Source organism: Perkinsus marinus (assembly GCF_000006405.1).
Source record: "Perkinsus marinus ATCC 50983 genomic scaffold scf_1104296947766, whole genome shotgun sequence".
Taxonomy (NCBI): domain Eukaryota; phylum Perkinsozoa; order Perkinsida; family Perkinsidae; genus Perkinsus; species Perkinsus marinus.
The window spans coordinates 16,079-35,595 of record NW_003210480.1 but is presented as its reverse complement, the minus strand read 5'-3'; the positions used below and the strand labels follow the sequence as shown (position 1 = coordinate 35,595).

Below are 19,517 nucleotides of genomic sequence, written 5' to 3'. Positions count from 1 at the left end.
GGCCCTATGTTGCCTACTAGACGTATTGATGGTTCGTATGAGGTCGACTCACATGAGGTCCTTCGTGTCGTGGAGAGGGACGGATCTGATCAAGTGGTGGACTCTTGATGTGTGTGATGAAACGATACCACTGTATGTGATAAACTTGTTTTTCTAAGACCGATAGTTTTTTTCCCAATCTACTGCAATTTGTGAGGGCACCCCTTGCACGATCGCCACTACTACTATTATCACTATTGTCATCGTAATGATATATTTTCTTAGTTTTCTCATTGCTTTACTACGCGGCTATTATTACACACTTGTATTTTCAGTTCGTACGGCCGCTCAGATTCGCGGCATTCGGAAGGTGATCGTAGTGCTCGTAACTTTAGACTAGTTTGGAAGCGCATATCAATTTCAATAAGTTGCCAAATGTGTCTGTTATTAGGGTTGGATTATTTGATTACGCAGCTGAGCTCGGAAAATTGCTCACTAGTTATGAAAATTTGGGTAAAAGTGTACAGAAAATAACAAGAATTCCCTCAAAATTTCCTTAGAATTTCAATATTGCCGACAACGCATGGAGTTGACCAAGTGCATATTCGCTCACACTAGTATCAGGGACCCTTTTAGCTTTGACATATTACGCCCCACCTAGGTTTTGATAACACCGAAGAAAATGTTGCTAATGTGATGACGAGATTTACATGGGAAACTGATTGAAGAATGTGTTCCTAGCCATCCGTGGAAAATTCGTGATGAATTCCCCCGCCCGAGAACATTATAGGTTCGTGGATGATTTCAAGACTAGTATCAGAAAGCAAGCTCATTCAGATCTGTCTTTACTACCGTTCTGCATGGACCCAGAACCCCCACCACCCGAACGGCACACTGGCTGGCGCAAACTGTTGGCCCGCAGTTTCAGTCGAGGAGGATCTCTCAAACTGTGGCTAGCCTGGTTGGTCATCGTCATTGTATTGGGCGTCATACTGGGCTTATTTTGCCATGGTGCATTGCTGTGGTTATTAATCGCGGTATATGCTTCTATACTAGGCGTGGCAGTGCCGTGCTCTATTTTGGCATTTACTCGCTATGAGTTGATGTTGGAGTGGCACAAAGGACCTGATCGTAACGATGAGCTCAAGGAGTGGTTGTCTAAGAAAACTAATCGATATGAAGTTACTAGCGATGATTTAGAAGCAAACGCTCAGAGTAGTCATGGTTGTTGTTCTATCTGTCTGGCCGAGTACGACCCTGGAAACAAGATTCTCGAACTACCCTGTGGTCATCGTTTCCATGAAGAATGTTTTCGAGAGTGCTTCAAAGTGGCGAGTGGGCCTAGTGCGAGGAAATGCCCGATGTGTCGTACACAAGTGGGACCACGAAATGAGGAGGAGGACGTCCCAAAGGATCCGAGGAGGAATGCACAGCTCATGAGTATTTGGTGACACTACCGTGTGTTTAGTGACACCAGTCGGTATTTGGTGACACTACTGGGTTTTGATGCCACCATTGTGTATGACACATTATTCGATTATTTATTCGCAAATAATCAAATGTCCTCATTTCTTATTTGGTGACACTGTTGCATATTTGGTGACACTGTTGCATATTTGGTGACACTATGCGGTTGCTATCACCGAGTGGTGACGATTTACTATTGTCTTTCCTTCACGTTTCTCTCAAGCCTTCTGGTTCCTACTAATCGAGTTAGTATGACTCATATAACATTGCTACTACTCTCGTGCTTGTTGATAAGAAGATTATCGCTTTGTCTGTGACCAATATGGGGTTCTATGAAGTGAAGTTTCTCCGATCCTTACAGTGTATGTGCTTATTACCGTCTCTTGTTGTTGATTGAGAATTTGTGTCATTGGTGGTTACATGGATTCTTCTTATGGAGTTTTCACAGGCCAGGTTATGATTTTCGATCTGTTGGGGAAAAATTATTTTCACTTATTTTTTCAGATTCAAATGCAGTGCGAGGCTTCACACGTGCGTTAAAAGGTGGGTTTTTTACCAATATTTTTTTTCTTAACGAAAAACATTCTTGTGTTATTTCCCTGGTTGAACTTGTTATTCACGTAGTGGTTATTTAACCGTGTACGTGTCGTCGCCCTTGATGACGTCGAAGTTCTTTCTGGCCGTATGCATGGTGGTTTTGCTCACCACAGGAGCCTCTATCGCGGTTCTCTTCCTGGGCCCCGCATCTTACTGGTTACTGGTGGCCTTGGGTCTCTGCGGTGTTTGTTTACTCGTTATCGTGCTTATGATCATTTTGGTCAGCAACAGGAAGAATACGAAGAAGGCAACCGTATGTTATAAGAATATATATGGACGTTGCCCTTTTCCCCCTACTGAAACTAGTGCAGTCGATATATGTCCTATTTGTTTGGACGATTTTCATTCAGGCCAGCTTGTCGCTGTATTATTATCGTGTAAACATTTATTTCATGATAACTGTATGGATTCGTGGCTTCATGCTTCGGGCTCCGGCTTCGAATGCTCACAGAGTAGCTGCCCGGTTTGCCGAGTAGAGTTCCCTCACTGAGGAGAGGCGGTCTGCGCACGGCGAAGATTTAACGCATGCGTGCAAAAGTGGTAAAAGTGTATCATTTCGTATACCAGGCCAGAGAGCCTTGGCTTAAGTGGAATGACTCTAATTTTCTGCATGGTAACCGATTATTTTTCTCTATCGAAGTTTGTCCATCATCATCATTATCTTTAACCTTTCTTTATGTAGTGGCAGAAGTTTCATGACGTTTTATAGACTTTTCGCGGCAACTATTATTGGAGTTTCGTTTATTTTTGTAGTATTACAAATATGCAGTTTCACCCGTTTTACGCGAAGTGGCGTAAAACTGGGTGAAAAACTGATATTCGCGGTGATATGCAGTAGTAGTGAAATGAGTCTTACACTAGTGTTTTTCATATCACTAGGGTGAAACTTCAATGTGGATTTTCATATTCACGACTATTCTTCTCAGCTTTGCTCATTTATATGTACAAGTGTTGGAGTGTATGTTAGTTTTCTTCAGCTGATCTCAGGAGTTTACATTCGGATTTGTGGAGGAATCGCATTTTCCGAGATTTTCTTGCAACTTTTCGTACTGTAATAACTACAGTTGACTATGTGTTTATATAACACTGGAGTTTCACAACCCGTTTTACGTGAAGTGGCGTAGTACTCGGTGTAAAACGCGATATTCGCGGTGATATGCAGTAGTCGTGGAATATGATTTTTTCCATATCACTAGGGAGAAACTCCAATATTATAATATTCAGACCAACTCTACCATAAAAATGCAGCACTATTTTTGTTTTACTTTTCCCTGCATACTTCAGAGCATGTTCTTTATCTGGAATTGGTTCAGGCGATGACACTGTGCAGGTTTGGTGGAATTCTCAACGTTGAGTTGTTCAACATGCAATGTAGTATTTTTGGACGCGCGTTTTTTCCATTCTGCTCGTGTCAAGAAAAAATTGCGTGGGGAAAAATGCGCGTGTTTTCCACATTTTCCAATTCCGCATAGAGAGATAAAACGAATGGTATACACAATAAAGCACATGAAATTTTTCACACTTCGACTTTTCGATTATTTTCTATGGATGCTACTCGTGCAGGGAGAGTGGTAAACTTGTGATTTATGGTATACAGTGGAGTTTCACGACCGTGAAATGACAAACTTGGCGGAAAACAATGAAAATGTTCGAAGTAAACGCGTGTGTAGAACGCTTACTCACAGGTTAATTTATATGATCACTTTAATGTCCAGTTTGGCCGCAATTCTCGCATACACATTGGGAAGTATTCTCCTCGTTGCGATGGTAATTGCATGTATATACTCCTTCAAAAAAGGCGTTGCTCACTTCCGCGCAAGAGAGGACTTCGAGGAGTGGGCTGAGCGCAATACTAAGTCTGTTAAGTTGACTACAATGACTAAGGAATTTAAGGGGAGGTGCTGCGCGATTTGCCTCGATGAATTCAAGGAAGGAGATTTATTACGGCAATTACCTTGTGGTCACTGCTTACATGAGAAGTGCTTTCTCGACTGTTTTGAGAGGGACTCGGATGATGGTTCCGAGAGGCACATCCATAACTGTCCGCTGTGTCGTGAAGTGGTTGGTTCTAGCACATGGCAATATTAATTGTCGGGTGCCGGGATAGAACCTGCGACCTTTTGTGTTATATGATCGCACGCTGTTACTGTTTTCATTGTTACTCTATTATCATGTATTTAAGTCAGCTCAACCCTTCCTCATCATGAGGGCTAGTAGCAGCCCCGGTTTTGGAGTTGACCTCAACTTTATCGCTGAGCTTATATAAGTAGTCTTTCTCTCTACGGGTGATCACCAGGAGAAGTATTATTATGGCAAGTTGAGATTTGCACGTTTTTCATTGTTGGTGGAAACTCGTAGTTATGAAAGTTGCCGTTTTGTATGGTAGTGCTGTACATTAGTTTTGGTTACTTCGGCGTAATAGCTGAGTTGTTGTTGTGCGTGCAACATATTAATGATTAACCAAGTTGTTGTTGTATTCTACTATATCGGCCTATGAGCGTTTCTCCACAATTACGTCCCAGAGATTTGTTGTTAGTTTATGAATTCACGAGGGATAATATACGTATTAAAGAGCAAACATTGGAGTTTCACGACCGTGATGTGAAAAACCTATTTCACGACTACTGCATATCACCGCGAATTTCGCGTTTTTCACCGAGTACTACGCCACTTCACGTAAAACAGATGAAACTCCAATTAGTGAATCGGGATAAAGAGTCGACGCTTTTTATGTCAACCCAAAATCCAATTATTTGAATGAAAATAGGAGATCATTTTACGTAGTTTTTGCGGTATTCACATTTTGGTTGAGATCAGCTGAGCTCAAGAGTTCGCTCACTATTTCAAGAGGGTACTTTTGGGAGTAGATGTGTGTGAAAACGAAGAAAAATTGGTGATTCGTAGGAATTATGGTTGATTTGTGCAGGGAGTGTTGCTGAATATATGTTCGCTTTCCTCAGCTGAGTCACTAGCTTCCTCACTAATTATAGAAGTTTTCATTCGAATAGAAGTCTAGTTCCCAGTGAGAATTTTGTCAAAATTTAGTGAATTTTTCATATTGTCATCAACACATGTACTAGTTGACCATGTACATATGTTCTCACACTGCGCAGGCCCGTGTAGTGGGAGTAGTAACGGCACTGGGCTGAGCACCCAAAGTGGTGACACCAGTGTGTCACCGAAGGGGTTGATGACGAAGGTCCAGAGAGATTGGAGTCAATTACCGAACGTAGCGTGGTAAGTGGGCAAATTATTCCGGAAACGGAAAAACAGTGGGGAAAATAGTCCGAAGTGGAATTTTTTGTGGCTCTTTCTTTTTCGATGAAATTTTCTTATCTGGTTTCGATAATTTTAAAGCAATCCGAGTGGTAGTATTTTCTGTACAATATTGGCAGGAAAAAAACTATTTTTTTACCAAATATTTACCAAAAATTGTCATGCGCCGATCTGAGTTCGTTGTCGGTCGAATCAAGGAAAAAATTTGATAATGAATTTCAGATTGATATGAAAAATAGTAAAGGGTACCACACGAAATTGAATATTTAGATTGCGCGCGGCATAGTCTTTGGTAGAAGTGTTCGACCAGAGACCCATCCAGTTTTGGGAAATGACGTCCACCTGGGTTTGATAACAATGGGGAAATGTTGCTAATGTGATGATGACATTTACATGGGAAGCTGATTGAAGAATGTGTTCCTAGCCATCCGTTGTAAAATTCAAAATGAGTCCCCCCAGGTACATTTTGAAGTCGTACAGTACGAGTATGGTGAAAACGTGAAACATATAATTCATGACAAAATACGCTGATTAAATTTCAATTTTCGAATACCGCATTTGGCTCAACATTCGACAATTTTATTGATGAGGGTGTATGCGATATTGGAAAATGTGTACTGTTACTGGGAGTATTCGAGGATATGTTGGTATTAAAAATCGAGAAAAAAAATTAAAAGTAAAATTGTATTTTTCATGCAAGTGCTGAAGACTACTGCATCGCGAGGGAAAACCCCTAAAGGGATTTACTCGGAAACTTCGTGTCAGTGTTTTGTTATTATGAATTCTGGATGATATGGCATCGGCTGCACACATGCGGATTGAAAAATATGCGAACGAGTGGTTGAAATAAGTGTGGGAAAATAAGAAATATACGACAAAAAATGGAAATTCTGAGAAAATTTTGGGAAATTTTTGCACAACATGTGTAAGTTTCCATAATAAGGGAGCTCTTTAGCTCAGCTAAGGAAAGTAGACATATATTGCAACACAGTGGTTAGAATAGAATTCTTTGTTTGATTCTGTATGAGAACTCTTTCCTCTCCTATTTCATGCAAGGTTAGTCGCTCGTCGTCGTCGTCATCGTCGGAGTATAAATTTCAAGAGTAAGTTTGGTTTTTCATGGTTTTAACGTTTTACTACTTCCTAGCAATTCGAGTGTAACCAACGCAGTAGATAGAACTGGAAATGGTGGAGGAAAAATATGTTTCAGCAATACGCAACATATTCACGAGTAGGAGAGGACACCTCAGGGACAGGACGCTATTCATCTATAGCTTCAAAAATAGATGTAACAATCGGGACAATAGTAACACAATTCTTTACACGGGGAGATAATTGTCGAGAAACGGTCTGTTGATTCACTGGAGATGCATGCATAAAAACATGTACTACAGCTTTATGCGTAGAGTAGTACGCGAATCTCCTGTGTGAGGGATGGCTAGTAGGAGCTGGCTTCATCCGGCGTTTTGCATTTTGGGTCCGTCGGACTCTGGTGGGTTTTTAGTGGGTAGGGCTATGCGAGCCCCACAGTATCTTTTCGACGACCACACCTCTTGAGACTCTCCATTAAAGGAATGTTTCCCCCCACAGGCTGGTGAATGCGTAGAAAAAAAAACTACGCGTAAAGTGCAGATTGATTGATTGACGAAAAGACGCTAGTGGAAATCGCCATTTAGTGTAAAACGCGTAAGCTCGCGAAATTCGTGAAATGCAAAGTGAAAAACCCGGTCTTTACAGCGCATGTGAGTAGGATTGCTGAAACGTCATTGGGTTCTCCGAAGTGCAGGAGACCATGTCGCATCGTTATTAATTTGGATTCTCTTTACGAGGAGCAGGCTGAAATTGGAGTAGTATGTTTATCAAAGGAAGAAATTTTCGATGCGCCTGAGCTGAGCTGAAGAAACCAACTATATATTCCTTCCGAGGCTAACCTGCTGAATTCATTTTTAAAACTCTGAGAATAATGTGATTTCAGAATCGAAATGGAATTTCAAAATTCATATGAGTGCAAAATAGCAGTACGAGTCGTCCGTAATTTTCAATTTTTCCGACGTTTTTGTTAGCCGCAGCGTTTTCCGATCAGGCCGATATTGTTTCTCGATTGCGACGATACTTTATATTGGAGGGACCAGCGATAGGTGGCTCGTTTGCTGACACAAAATATAGGAAAATATATTCAGAAAAAGTAAGGTGCCGTCACTGGGATTCGAACTGGCGACCTTTCGGTTACTCATTCAGCTTCGGTCTGGACTCCTCTGAGGGCTATTCTCTCTATTCTAAACACGGCACGTGCATCAAGGGACTCATTGAGGAAGGATATATCGCCAGATATGATCATGCGGAAGTAAATGACAGGCAGGGAACTTACGCTCCGCTGAATTTTCGTCAGTGTTGAAGGAATATATGTTTGCTTTTCTCAGCCGAGTTCAGGAGTTTCCTCACTACTTATAGAGGTTTATATATGAATTCGGGTAGAAATGTAGAGAAACCAATGAGAGTTTTTCAAGATTACGTCCCAGAATTTTCATATGGTCACCAACAAATGTTGCTGACCATGTGCATATTCCCCCCTCCCCCCACACTGATTTTCGCAATCAGATTGCGCGATACTTCAACGAAACGCATGCCATCAATGAGCTCCGAGACCTCATCCCTCCGGACACGGCGGTTAGACAAATGATCGATCGCATTGGTAAGTGCGTTGCAATTGATCTGTGTTCTAATGCGGAATTTTTTTATACAATTTGGGTGTCGAAGTAAAATCCAAGGCAGTGTATTGAGTGAACCAACTCACCCTTGTGCTCATCGTATGAAGAGTTGGCGTCCAGCAGCGTCTTGTCTGGGAAATGTTGCGCAAGCTCGCTGACGAAAGGCGGCGATTTGTGAATTAATACTAGTACGCCCTTCCACAAATTCTTAGCATATCTATATTTTTTAACCTCAACGAGTACCATCTTACGGCTCAGGGAGGTATGCTCTTATACTCCACGTGATGTAGCCTCCAAGTTTGAGGGCCTAACTCTTCGTAGTTAATGAGAAGTGATAAGAAATTTTATCCACAAATTCTTAGCATACACGTGTTAAAATCGCGCCTCGAAATAATACTAACTTTTACTGGGGAATTATATCTACGACTTCGACGCGCTTAATCTCATGCTAATACATCAACAGAAAGAGGATCTTCCGTAAAGGTGTCCCTCTGTAATTTCAGCCCCCTATTTGTAGTATATTAGTGAGTGTAGTATAATCAGCTCCTACTCTGCGTGAACTCTCCAATCTACTCTTTCGTAGCCTCCCATTGATAGGCGTAGGATTGATATTCACCCGAGACCTTGGGAAACACCTGCTAAATAGCTTAATTTTATTTCATAGCTTTTGAGGCTGTCCTATATCTGTTAAAAATTCCAATGTAAAAAAGGGCAACGAAAAGTAGAGAAGAGAGGTTGTGTATGCGTGCAAGTGTGAAGATAACATTGCTAGTGTTGTGTGTGGATGCACAATACAGATTACACTATCTCGTAGCATCATTATAGTAAATCCTGTAACACTTGGTTATTATGTATATTCAGTTGGAAAATATGTACATTCATAGTACTACCAGCAAATCGAAAGTTTCCTGCAGAAATCGCGTGGCGATAGAGTTCCCCGTATGAAATAATTTGTATTCACTTTTCACTGATTTAGTTATGCCTCTCGAATACTATAGAATTTATATTACTTTTCTAACGTGACTAGCTTCGGTACTCACACTAGCGCGTTGTTCAGATGTCTCCACATGGGTTCTCACAGTCGGGCCAATGCAACACTGTTCACGATGTCTCGAATATCTGGGCATCGATGATCTCCTCCCGAATGTTATTGATACTGCAATGTGCAACTTCGAGACGAAAAGGAATGCCACTTGTTATCGTAAGCCTTTCGATAGGGAACAGAAGTCTTGAGAGATAATCGCAAGTCGATAATACCGACTCGATGCTTGAGTATCCTCGCTCTTATTCCTGTGATGATAATAGGAGTAGTGAAAAGAGTATCAGTGCGGCTTCACGTAGTATGCTGACTTCCTTCGCCAATTAGCTGGACAGTCTCAAGCAGATGCACTAGAAGTGATATTCTTATTAATATGCACATCTACCAAACGCTCGGATCTCGTGAACCTTGGGAAGAGAGTGAGAGATCCCGAGAGGTGATATGAGTGCACCAGGCACTGAACTTTAGACATAGGCTTGATAGTAGTAGGCTTGAATAGAATTGTGCATGCTGAAGTGTTTCTATTGATATCGAATTAAACAATAGGGGACACTACCGAAAAGCTGATGAAGTTGACATTGCTGTTTTTCTCAGGCATTGCTATGGAGATCGCTGACGTTACTGACCCATCGACTTGCATTTTGGTGGACGACTCCCCTGCAAATTTGGAGGCGGCCAAGCAGGTTGGATGGCGCACAGTTGTGGTCAATCCAAATGACACGTTGCAAGGTAAGTCGTGGAACAAAATTCTTTCCTTGTCGTCGTGGTGACGCTCATCCTAGGTCCGTTTCCAGGAGTGGATTTCATCATCGACAATATCACACTCCTCCCCACCGTTATTCCCGAATGTTTCAATTCTGCTGCTGAGAAATCGGACGTCTCCTCGGATGACGAGATTATCTCAGTTTCGATAAATCTATATACAGGAAAACGTTCGAGGCACATCGAAAGTGTCGACACGGCGGTAAGAGAGATTCGAGCTTCCGTTGATAGATGTGATTTTGGTGATTTTTTCAGCCAAGTGAGTCGCAGTTTGGCTCTTTCGCAAGTGACATTGCTTGCGACGACTAATCTCGATGGCAGCCGGTTATGATTATTAAATGATGCAGCTACTCGAAGTAGTTTCATCATTTAGCATTTTACTGCAATAAAAAGATGCAGCTACTTTTCATTCCTGGTCGATTTTCTATTCATGTGAAGTTTACGGAGGACAAACATCGTCTCTCATCTTCACGTTCTGTGCACAGACGGGTCTTCATGGCCTTGTCTGTTAGTATCGATATTGAATTATTCGTAGTTGAAACACCTTTGATCTCGAGATGACCATTGTGTCATCTCTAAGTTATCATTTTGACCGTTGAATGTTAGTAGTCATATAATGATAGAAGGCGCTGTGTTGTAGTATAATAAATATGAGGTCACTTCCTGTGAAAAGTAATGTAATACAAGACGTGTTGAACTAACCAAGCGTATATTGGAGGCAGAATTGCGAATAAGGAGTGAATGTTGAAGTAAGTGGTATATGAACAATCAGTTGGTGAGTTGAGTTATGATAAGGATACATAACATCAACAGAAACCGTGACCTGGATAAGCTATAACTTTATTTCTGGAGACAAAGCACGTAGCGAAATTCATTCAGGTTGTATAGCTCAATCCAGATATGTGCAATGGAGGGTATATTTGCTGAGTTCATAGTCACAGACTTACTAGGCGAAGACGAAATTCCAACAAAGATGGTTTTAGGGCGCGGGCGTAAATTGGTGCGCGAACGAAGTTTCGACGTCTGCCTCGGTCACCTCGAGTAGCAGCAGTGAATGCGCTCAACATTTCCGTGGGCATGGGTCCCACGGCACTGTCGCGACGACATAACCGTGCGGCCCACACGGTGCGGGAAAATTCGAAAGAGTGACGTTGCATAACTTACTTGAAAAAGAGTGGACGGGACCGCCTCGAAGATTATCGACGGCACAGAACGTTGCATGCTGCTAGGCGTGCGCACGGTGTAGGGAAGATTCGTATAAAGCAGGAGGTATCATTTGTTGTTTCTCAATCCGTGTAGTATACGCAAATACGAAAGTTCGAGTCAAAGGTCGCGCAAGTTCCATGTTGCTCTTATTTATCTCATGCTATGTCTTTCCAGCGAGCCAGGCATCTCATGATGTTCCGTTATGATACTCAGCGCGCGATACACAGGACTCGTACTAGAGCTGAACTTGCAAAATTCTCTGGGCCAGGGTATCATAGTGGTGCCACCACAGTGGTGGTGCCCGTATTCGACGATCTGTACTTGGTGAACACTCACCATCCCATCGTGAGAACTAAGATCTGGTTTTTGCCAGCGAACACTGACAACATCCCAGCAATTCCAATGCTTGAAGTGAACTACTACATAAAGCATAAACGGTCGAGAGAGTTATGTCGTTCAGGTCTCTAATACTGGGTTTATCAATTTACTGGTCGTGAGGAAAGTCACAATCACCATCATTATCTCTGGCAGGTCACCTTTCAAAGGTCATTTTTGAAAGGTCATCTTTGGTATTGCAGTTGGAAAATGTACGGAAGATATTCTTGCCGGCGATCTTTTTGTAGCATTATCGCGCTAGAACAGGTCGCTTTTCGAGAGCGTCTCTGCGTATCCCGAGTCTCCCTCCACTGAGAGAATGGTGCTCACGGAGCCCGTTCTTAGTCGTCTCCCATTACAAACAAATTGTTTGTAATGAAACGATGATTGTCGATGGATGGCCGATGATGGTTGTTTGAAACAATCATCATGTACTATTAGTTAATTCTACATTCCAACCCCAAGAGATTTATTGTAGTGCGTCGTACCAAAAGTCCGCCAACGATTATTTCGTTCAACCATACCAGTAATCCGGAAAAGAGTGTTGTAGTGCATCACACTCGTAGTTCGGTTAGCGCTATAAGCGGACTCAAGTTGACAAACTCAAACCTATCGAATGAGTCGTGATAGATACTATATAGTATCAGAACATTCACTAGGGGGCATAGCCGAAGTAGGGGAAGTCTCGGACACCAGAAAGTCTTTATGCTCGGACAACAATCTCCGCAAATGGAAAATTGTCTCTTCCTTTTCTTCGACCTGTGAGAGTGAAAGTGAATTCCACTTCGAAGTGCTGATGCACTCACGTGCATAGTGAGTTCTTGTGCAATCCGCTGAAGCTCATGGATCTTCTTAGTCGCGGAGTCGCGATCAGGGGTGTGCCCTGTAGCTCGCGCCAAGAGACCGTAAATGCCGCTGGAAGAACCTTCAATGAAATTAGCCGCGAAAGGCACATTTCCACGAATCAACTACTCCGTCGTCTCCGCGAACGTCTCGGCGTGAGGGGAGTGAATCCACTATGTACATCACTCTCGGTCGGCGAACGACCATGCTCTCTCACGCACGGTGAAGACGCCGTCTAGATATCGCCTTACTACGAGTACATGTCTGAAGGGCTCACCTGTGATAGTGGGCTTTCGCTTTCGATGATGGATGCTGGCCGAGCAAAATCAAGTAATTGGTTGTTCAAGTCAGCGCTAAGATCTCGGGCGCCTACTAGATCGAGTTTTAGTCGTTCAACTATGCTCTCTGATGATCGACGACCAGCCTTGAGCTCCTCATTCTCCGCTTCGAGCATTGATACCCGTTCATTCAGCCCAGACACCTCATCGTTTGCGGGATTTTGCCAAGCAAAACTCGACTGGTGCTGCACAGACTGATCGCACATAGCGTTCTCGTCTGTATTTCTTGCCACAGTGGTGTTGCCTTGCTGAAGATCCCGGTGCTCATCGTGAATCCTTCCGCTCACACCCAAGCTATGAGCTGGCGATTCAAGCCTCATCAGCAAATCACGCTCTCGTCGATAGAATAGGGCCAGCAAATCTTCGAAATGCATCATAGATTCTTCGCAGTGCGTACAACGTACGTCTTCCTTTAGAGCTGAATAAATTGCAAAGTTCGACATGAGTTGGACCAATTCCTCTCGGAGGCTCTCGTGCTCCTCGCACAGCGCCTTTTTCTCCTCTTCGATTTCTATAAGCCGGATTTTGTAGTCCGCAACAGTCTCATCAGCATGAGCGACTTTCAGCCGCAAAATCTCCTTCGCGCCCAGGTTTTCCGCCATTCTTTCACATTTTCCAACGGACTCTTTCAACCGCTTTTCGAGTTGCTCCTTCTCAACCAACCACTTCTCTTTCTCGCGCTCCAAAGCATGAGCTCGCTCTACGATCTTCATTATTTGCGTGTCCATGACGAGTCGATCCCTCTTCATCGCTTCGATCGTTGCCACTACTGAGGTAGTGTATATGGGTTCCTACGAATCCTAATGAGACTGCGGCCGTTTTCACCCAAACTTGGGGTCCCAAAGCAGGGGAGAGCATACCCGTTTGGCAATTCGACATTTCAGCTGGGCGTTTTCTGTCTCTATAGCGGTCACTGTAGCTCTTAGTGTTTCGAGCTCCTCTTCTCGAGCACGTCGATGCAGTCTTTCATCTTCCAGCTGAACAGAATTCTCGATGAACACCCCCACAGTAGTCATACCGGGTATGACATACCCCGTACGGATGAATCTTCTTCGAGTTGTTCGACGAACCGATCCCGAGATTAGGAAGATCTAGCTAATCCCGAGATTAGGAAGATCTAGCTAATCCCGAGATTAGGAATCAGTTCTCGTAGAGGGAAATAAATCCGAGAATGATTCTCGACAATCCCTAAAATCGAAGCCGATTATCGGCTTCAATTTAAAGTCATTTTAAATCCACTGAAATTGGAGAAAAAGATATGCAGTTTTTTTTCCGAGGTTGAACCTCGGAAGTTCAACTGGTAAGAGGAGGAATTGACCAGCGGCTTTTGTACCAGCGGAGATTCCCCATGCAAGTGAATAACGACAGGACTCGAATCCGAAGATCAACTCACTCTTCGTTCAACGTCTTCTATTTTCTTTCGGTGCTCTTCCACTATAGTCTCCAGTCCGTAAGTGAACCTAGTCATGCTGGAGTCGAACAGTTAAACTAACAGCAACTGAATATCAAATAGGGGCACTACAGCTCAGTATCACTGAGTCATCAAGCCAAGTTCCCAAAGGACCGTATTCATCGTCAAGTTGTTCGATCTACGAGTAAATTTCGTTAATCATGCGAGGAATACACGTCAGTTTTACTGACCTAGAAGATTCCTACGCTGAGGTTCCTCACCTAGACGCTGTTGAACCCTTGAGATGGAATTTAAGCTCTAGGAAGCAACTTGAATGAATTTTTTCTGGCGTCCGCATCGCTGAAGTTGATTAATCTCACCGTAATTGCGAGGCGTTATCGCCGTATGGCACCATTGAGGCCACTAATGCTGCTACCTGAAGTAGCAAACATCATTCGGCAATGCCCATTGGGAGAGTCTTGCTCACTTCTCGAGATGCGTTTTTCCGTCTGCTATTAATAGCCTCCCTCATTTGCTGTAACTAAGGTTCGGCGAGCTCGATCAAAAATATTGATACATTTTGAATGAAGATGTATCATCTCACAACGCACGAGTGTACAAACTCAATTTTCGGCCGACGTGTAACTCGTCATTGCTGCGATGGTATCTCCGAAAGTAATCTACAGAATTGAATGCTCCCCACCAACAGTTGATGGAGAGCATTCAATTCTGTAGATTACCGAAAGTTTCACAGAAAGTTTCTGCGTACTTCTTCCCCGACCTAGGGTACTCATGGCGGATTCCTGTAGACTCACTTTAGCCTGTGAGTCTTGATCTAACGATCGGAACTTAGAAAGCAGCTCTCCGAAAGTCGATGACGGTACTTCTATGGTCCCTTGCTCGCTGTTCGATCTGATACAAGCAGCACATGCGAGTGTTTATCCTCAAGATTGGACTTTGCTGAAGTTTCCTTACGATCGCGAATTCGGATCATCTGAGGAGTTGACCGTCGACCGTTGGTCATGCATGATTTACAACACTCTCATACGTTCCGCATACGCGACCAGCGATATCGGGTAGGCCACCCAACGGGAACTCTACACCTTACAGTCACTGTGAAGTTCGGGTGAATCATGATGTTGGGGTTTGGGTTTCCCACTATCACCCGGGGTGATAGAGCGATAAATCCAAACACTGTGTTTGGTGATAGTGCGCATAGCCGTCACGAAAGATGTTGATTAATGCAGCTACAAATATTTCCAAGTTGCTAATGCTTACGAATCGGAAGTTCCGAGGGGCTCCACCTGAGCTAAAGTGGTGACAGTGCTCAAGAAAAGCGACTGAACTCATTCGTGACGATGCGAGCACTCCCAGCATCCCAGCACGTCCAGTACTTCGCTGAATTCTACATCAACTTTTGGCCCACTTCTCCTCGTAGTTTCGCATCAACTCATTAACTTTTCGCCCAACTTTTAGCCCACTTCTCCTCGTAGTTTCGCATCAACCCATTAACTTTTCGCCCAACTTTTGGCCCACTTTCGCCAAGTGAGAACTGCGATGTGGGGTGTGTTTCCCTTATAGAGAATACAGAAGCGTCATAATGCCATAGCCTCAGAATGTTCTTATGATAGCAGTGCTATCATAGCACATATACAGCCCTATGGTGAGCTAGGTACTACAGTCTACAGATTGGCAGAATTACGTTGCGGACCGTTACGGCTGCTCGCTTTTACGTAACGATTCAAATCCCGTACCGTAACATTACGGCGCCGTAACGGGCCAGGCCCGTCGGGTCTTATGGAGATGCAGAGGACAAAACGAGGATTGGTATTTCAAGTCGTCTGAATCTATTTCATGTGAATGCCCATCGGTAGACGAAGCCGGCTTGGCAGTTCCGGGCTAGCTCGGAAGTAAAACGGACGAAATTTGCGAAGGAGACGAGTGGTAAATGCGAAACCAAATGTTACTCTCTCAGCGGCTCGGTGAACTCGAGCCACGAAGAATGAGTTTAACAACTATTTGAGCTATGGAGGAGTGCTTTACAGTGAATGTTTCCGTCACAATTCTAACAAAGCAGTTCAACATCAACCGTAAAGTCGTAAGGCCTTTCCGTAACCGTAAACTGCTTACGTTACGAGCACCGTAAAAACGTTACGCTGCCCATCTATACTACAATCTTAAAGGTGGCAAGAGTGGCAACAATATTACACCTAGCGATGATTCTCAACCTCATACAGTACGCGAAATCTAGAGAGTGGATAGAATGTCAACGGCATAATTTGTTAATTACATCTCATAACCCTACCGGCTCTTGTTCATGACTGTTACATCGTAAAAATATTGTCGTCCGAGCCGTAACAATCAGAGGGAAAAAATGCATTTTTCTGGCTCATCTAAGCACGAAAAAGAATCGATTCATAACCTTCTTCGCCTAGTTTACTGATATCATCAACACTTGCCAGCATTTAATGGAGTTCCACCCGTTTTACGCGAAGTGAAATGTGTTTTTCACTAGTGTTTTCCACATCACGGGTGAAACTCCAATGTATTTTTCCAACAATTTTTCCGCCCTTTTCATGAACGGGTGCCACTTATGTGCTCTAACAAAGGTAACTTCCCTCATGATAAATTCCAACTTGGATACGCCTCTTCACGCACAGCGAAGATTTCAACATTTTCCAGAACCCATAAAATAACGATGAAGATCTCTATGAACTCAGTACCATCAGAACTGAACAAATCTCGAAGAACAATGACCGCGCGCCACGAAATTCCCCCAAGCATCAGCTGAATATTTCCATCTCAACTGCACGGCAAAAAAGCAGAATCCTGAGTGACTGATAACAACTCAAACCCACAGAGCGATTTATAGAGAATTTTATGGACACAGTAACATCTAGAATAAACAACAGTTGTGGGATTCGTGCCGGGGACCTCGCCAACCGACACCAGTACAAATCTTAGCCTATTTTGTATCTTGCGTGAGCACCCCAAAGATATCTTTAATATAATTCACTTTAACTATGCTGGCTCTCAATTGCGTGCACGTACGTCGCCGGCTCGGACAGCGATCTTTTCCGTAAACCCGTTTCGGAAATCGCGAATCTCGAGGACCTATGAAAACACGGCTCAGAGAGTTAACAGTTTTAATGCAAGCCTGAATGATGACCGATAATAAACATAACTTAGCAGGATGGAAAACCCTGAGGAATTCCGTTTCACTTTGAGATGTCAATTATATATATATGTTACTTTCCTCAGCTCAGGAGTTTCCAAAACTATATTATAGCAGTCCACGAACGGGTAGATATCTTTGCAAACCAGCAAGAATTTCCCCATTGTTATCAAAACACGTGTAGTTGACCATGTGCATATTTTCCTACTGTTGCCTCCTCCACCCAGGCGTTGAGGAAATGCAAGATTGCAAGTGGCCCTAGCATACCTCCTCGTAAGTGTGTAATCGTTGCCAGCAAGGCGCTGCTTTTTTTGTTGTGCAGTTGAGGCGGCAGTCGAGGGGCTATGTAGCTGATGCTCGAGGGAATTTCGTGGCGCGCGGTCATTGCTCTCCAAATCTTGTTCGAGAATTTCACTTGAACTCTGCATGGAGTAGGGGGAAAACTGAGGACAAAAAACTTGAGAATTTTTCCTCAGAATTAGACGCCTTCACATCGATCGAAATACGATATTAACACGTTATACAGCGTTACTCCGTAATTTTTTTGCAAGAAAATTCGGTAAATTTCGGGCGAATTTTTCCCATTTTTTCCATCAACTCGTAGCCTTCCAAATTGCATCTCGCAAATTTCACTACGGAACTCGCAGACGTCTACTTTCACGACAGATATTCAGATTCGAGAAAAAGCCAATTCCACAAAACTAATAATTTTATTGTTATTTTTCTCTCCTCAGATTTTACCGAGGAAAATATTTTCGTAAAAATACAATCAATTCGATAAAATTTCCACAAAATTCCCGCAAAAAAAATTTGGGAAAAGTTGCATCTACACTATTCAAGACGTTAATGACCTCATCTGCCACAACAGCATCCGCCTCGTCTCGATCTATTTCAAACTCCAAAGCTTTTTCTTTCGACTCGTCATCAGGTCCGCAGCACCACTGCAGTAAATGGCTGAGCCAACTCATATTTAGGAAAAGCAAAAAAGAAAAAGATTTGAGAAATATTTCCGAATATGAACATGGAATTTTCTCGAGATGAAGTGTGAAAAATTTGTGATGAAAAATTCGGTAACGATTCTTCACGTAACTACGCAGAAACGGTGTTAGGTATTTAACATAGTTTACTAATAATGAAGTTTCACCCGTTTTACGCGGAGTGAAATGTGAGATGTGTTTTTACTAGCGTTTTTCATTTCACTGGTGAAACTCCAATAAAAGAATAATGTGTAATATATCTACGACATATATTGGAATTTTACCCTAGTGATATGAAAAACACTAGTAAAAACCATATTTCACGACCACAGCATATCACCGCGAATATCGCGCTTTTCACCAAGTTTTACGCCACTCCACGTAAAACGGATTAAACTCCATTATATAACTTACTAATTTATATATCTATTGTTAACAGCCGATATACAATGGAGTTTCACCCTAGTGATATGAAAAAAACACTAGTGAAAAATGGATTTCACGACTACTGCATAGCGTCAATATCGCGTCCTCCACAGAGTATTACGCCACTTCACATAAAACCTATAATGAACAAGAACCCTTCCGAGCTCAGTTGAGGAAGGCGAACATATATTCCTCCAACACTGCAAACGATGAACTTGATATCGCTAATTACAAAAAATCCCAACAAACGAATGCACGCCACACTAAAACTCGCGTACACAAATCCAATAGAGATCAGAAACACATCTACACATAATGATAAAAACATCATGACCTAGGAAAATCTTTCGTCACCTGAAAGATGATGCAAACAGCAAAAATTTCACGAGTTGTTTACGAGATCGTCAAGTAACAGTGTCATCTCTGGGTGGGCAACTCGAATGAGGATCTTCCCGGTTTCAGCAATATCGTTGTTCACACATTCCCACCATTCCTTCACACGATATCTGAACACAAACAAGTTTCACAACCCGTTTTACGCGAAGTGGCGTAAAACTCGGTGTAGAACGCGATATTCGCGATGATATACAGTAGTCGTGAAATATGTTTTTCACTAATGTTCTTCATATCACTAGGGTGGTGAAACTCCAAAGAATTTACAAACCTTTGAAGTGTGCGAGATCACCGCCGACAATTCGCCTCAGCTGAGCTAGACTAGCACATACGTAAAGTCGTCAATGAATCAAATACGAATAAACTCATAAACCATTAATTTCCTGGCCGTACCACAACAGAGTGAAATGCCTCCGAAACTCATGAAGCCTCCCTATGAACAAACTATCCCCTTACAATTGATTATAGTTATCAACTTCCTCCAGTGCTCCATTAGCCACTTCCACGTTAAGCAAGGCAGCAACGTGAGCCCATATATCGATCGATACCCCTTCCTCTGAGCTCAA

The 19,517-nt window shown here is 42.9% G+C and overlaps 4 protein-coding genes across 4 annotated transcripts in view; 3 read left to right on the top strand and 1 right to left on the bottom strand.

Annotated features, from left to right (window-relative positions):
• Positions 1 to 1,082: 1,082 nt before the first annotated feature.
• Positions 1,083 to 1,419, top strand: Pmar_PMAR029595 (conserved hypothetical protein; the record flags this gene model as incomplete). The annotated part of the gene is made up of 1 exon (XM_002779134.1): positions 1,083 to 1,419. A coding segment is annotated over one exon (337 nt), but the record flags the coding sequence as incomplete, so codon positions are not given.
• A 2,307-nt stretch (positions 1,420 to 3,726) lies between these two features.
• Positions 3,727 to 4,551, top strand: Pmar_PMAR029594 (RING finger protein, putative; the record flags this gene model as incomplete). The annotated part of the gene is made up of 1 exon (XM_002779133.1): positions 3,727 to 4,551. A coding segment is annotated over one exon (405 nt), but the record flags the coding sequence as incomplete, so codon positions are not given.
• A 1,786-nt stretch (positions 4,552 to 6,337) lies between these two features.
• Pmar_PMAR029593 (conserved hypothetical protein) lies at positions 6,338 to 10,416 on the top strand. Its single transcript, XM_002779132.1, has 8 exons — positions 6,338 to 6,422; positions 7,403 to 7,504; positions 7,558 to 7,663; positions 7,918 to 8,011; positions 9,085 to 9,228; positions 9,661 to 9,795; positions 9,849 to 10,030; positions 10,084 to 10,416. Exons 4-8 carry the CDS (start codon positions 7,996 to 7,998, stop codon positions 10,135 to 10,137), a joined length of 531 nt encoding a protein of 176 aa, XP_002779178.1. The 5' UTR covers positions 6,338 to 6,422; positions 7,403 to 7,504; positions 7,558 to 7,663; positions 7,918 to 7,995; the 3' UTR covers positions 10,138 to 10,416.
• Positions 10,417 to 18,940: 8,524 nt separating this feature from the next.
• The window catches only part of Pmar_PMAR029592 (hypothetical protein), a gene marked incomplete at both ends in the record, with an annotated part of 2,334 nt that continues 1,757 nt past the window's right edge, over positions 18,941 to 19,517 (bottom strand). Inside the window, 2 exons of the mRNA XM_002779131.1 lie at positions 18,941 to 19,064; positions 19,408 to 19,507. Coding sequence (XP_002779177.1) covers positions 18,941 to 19,064; positions 19,408 to 19,507 — 224 coding nt within the window. The remainder of the gene's footprint in view (positions 19,065 to 19,407; positions 19,508 to 19,517) is intronic.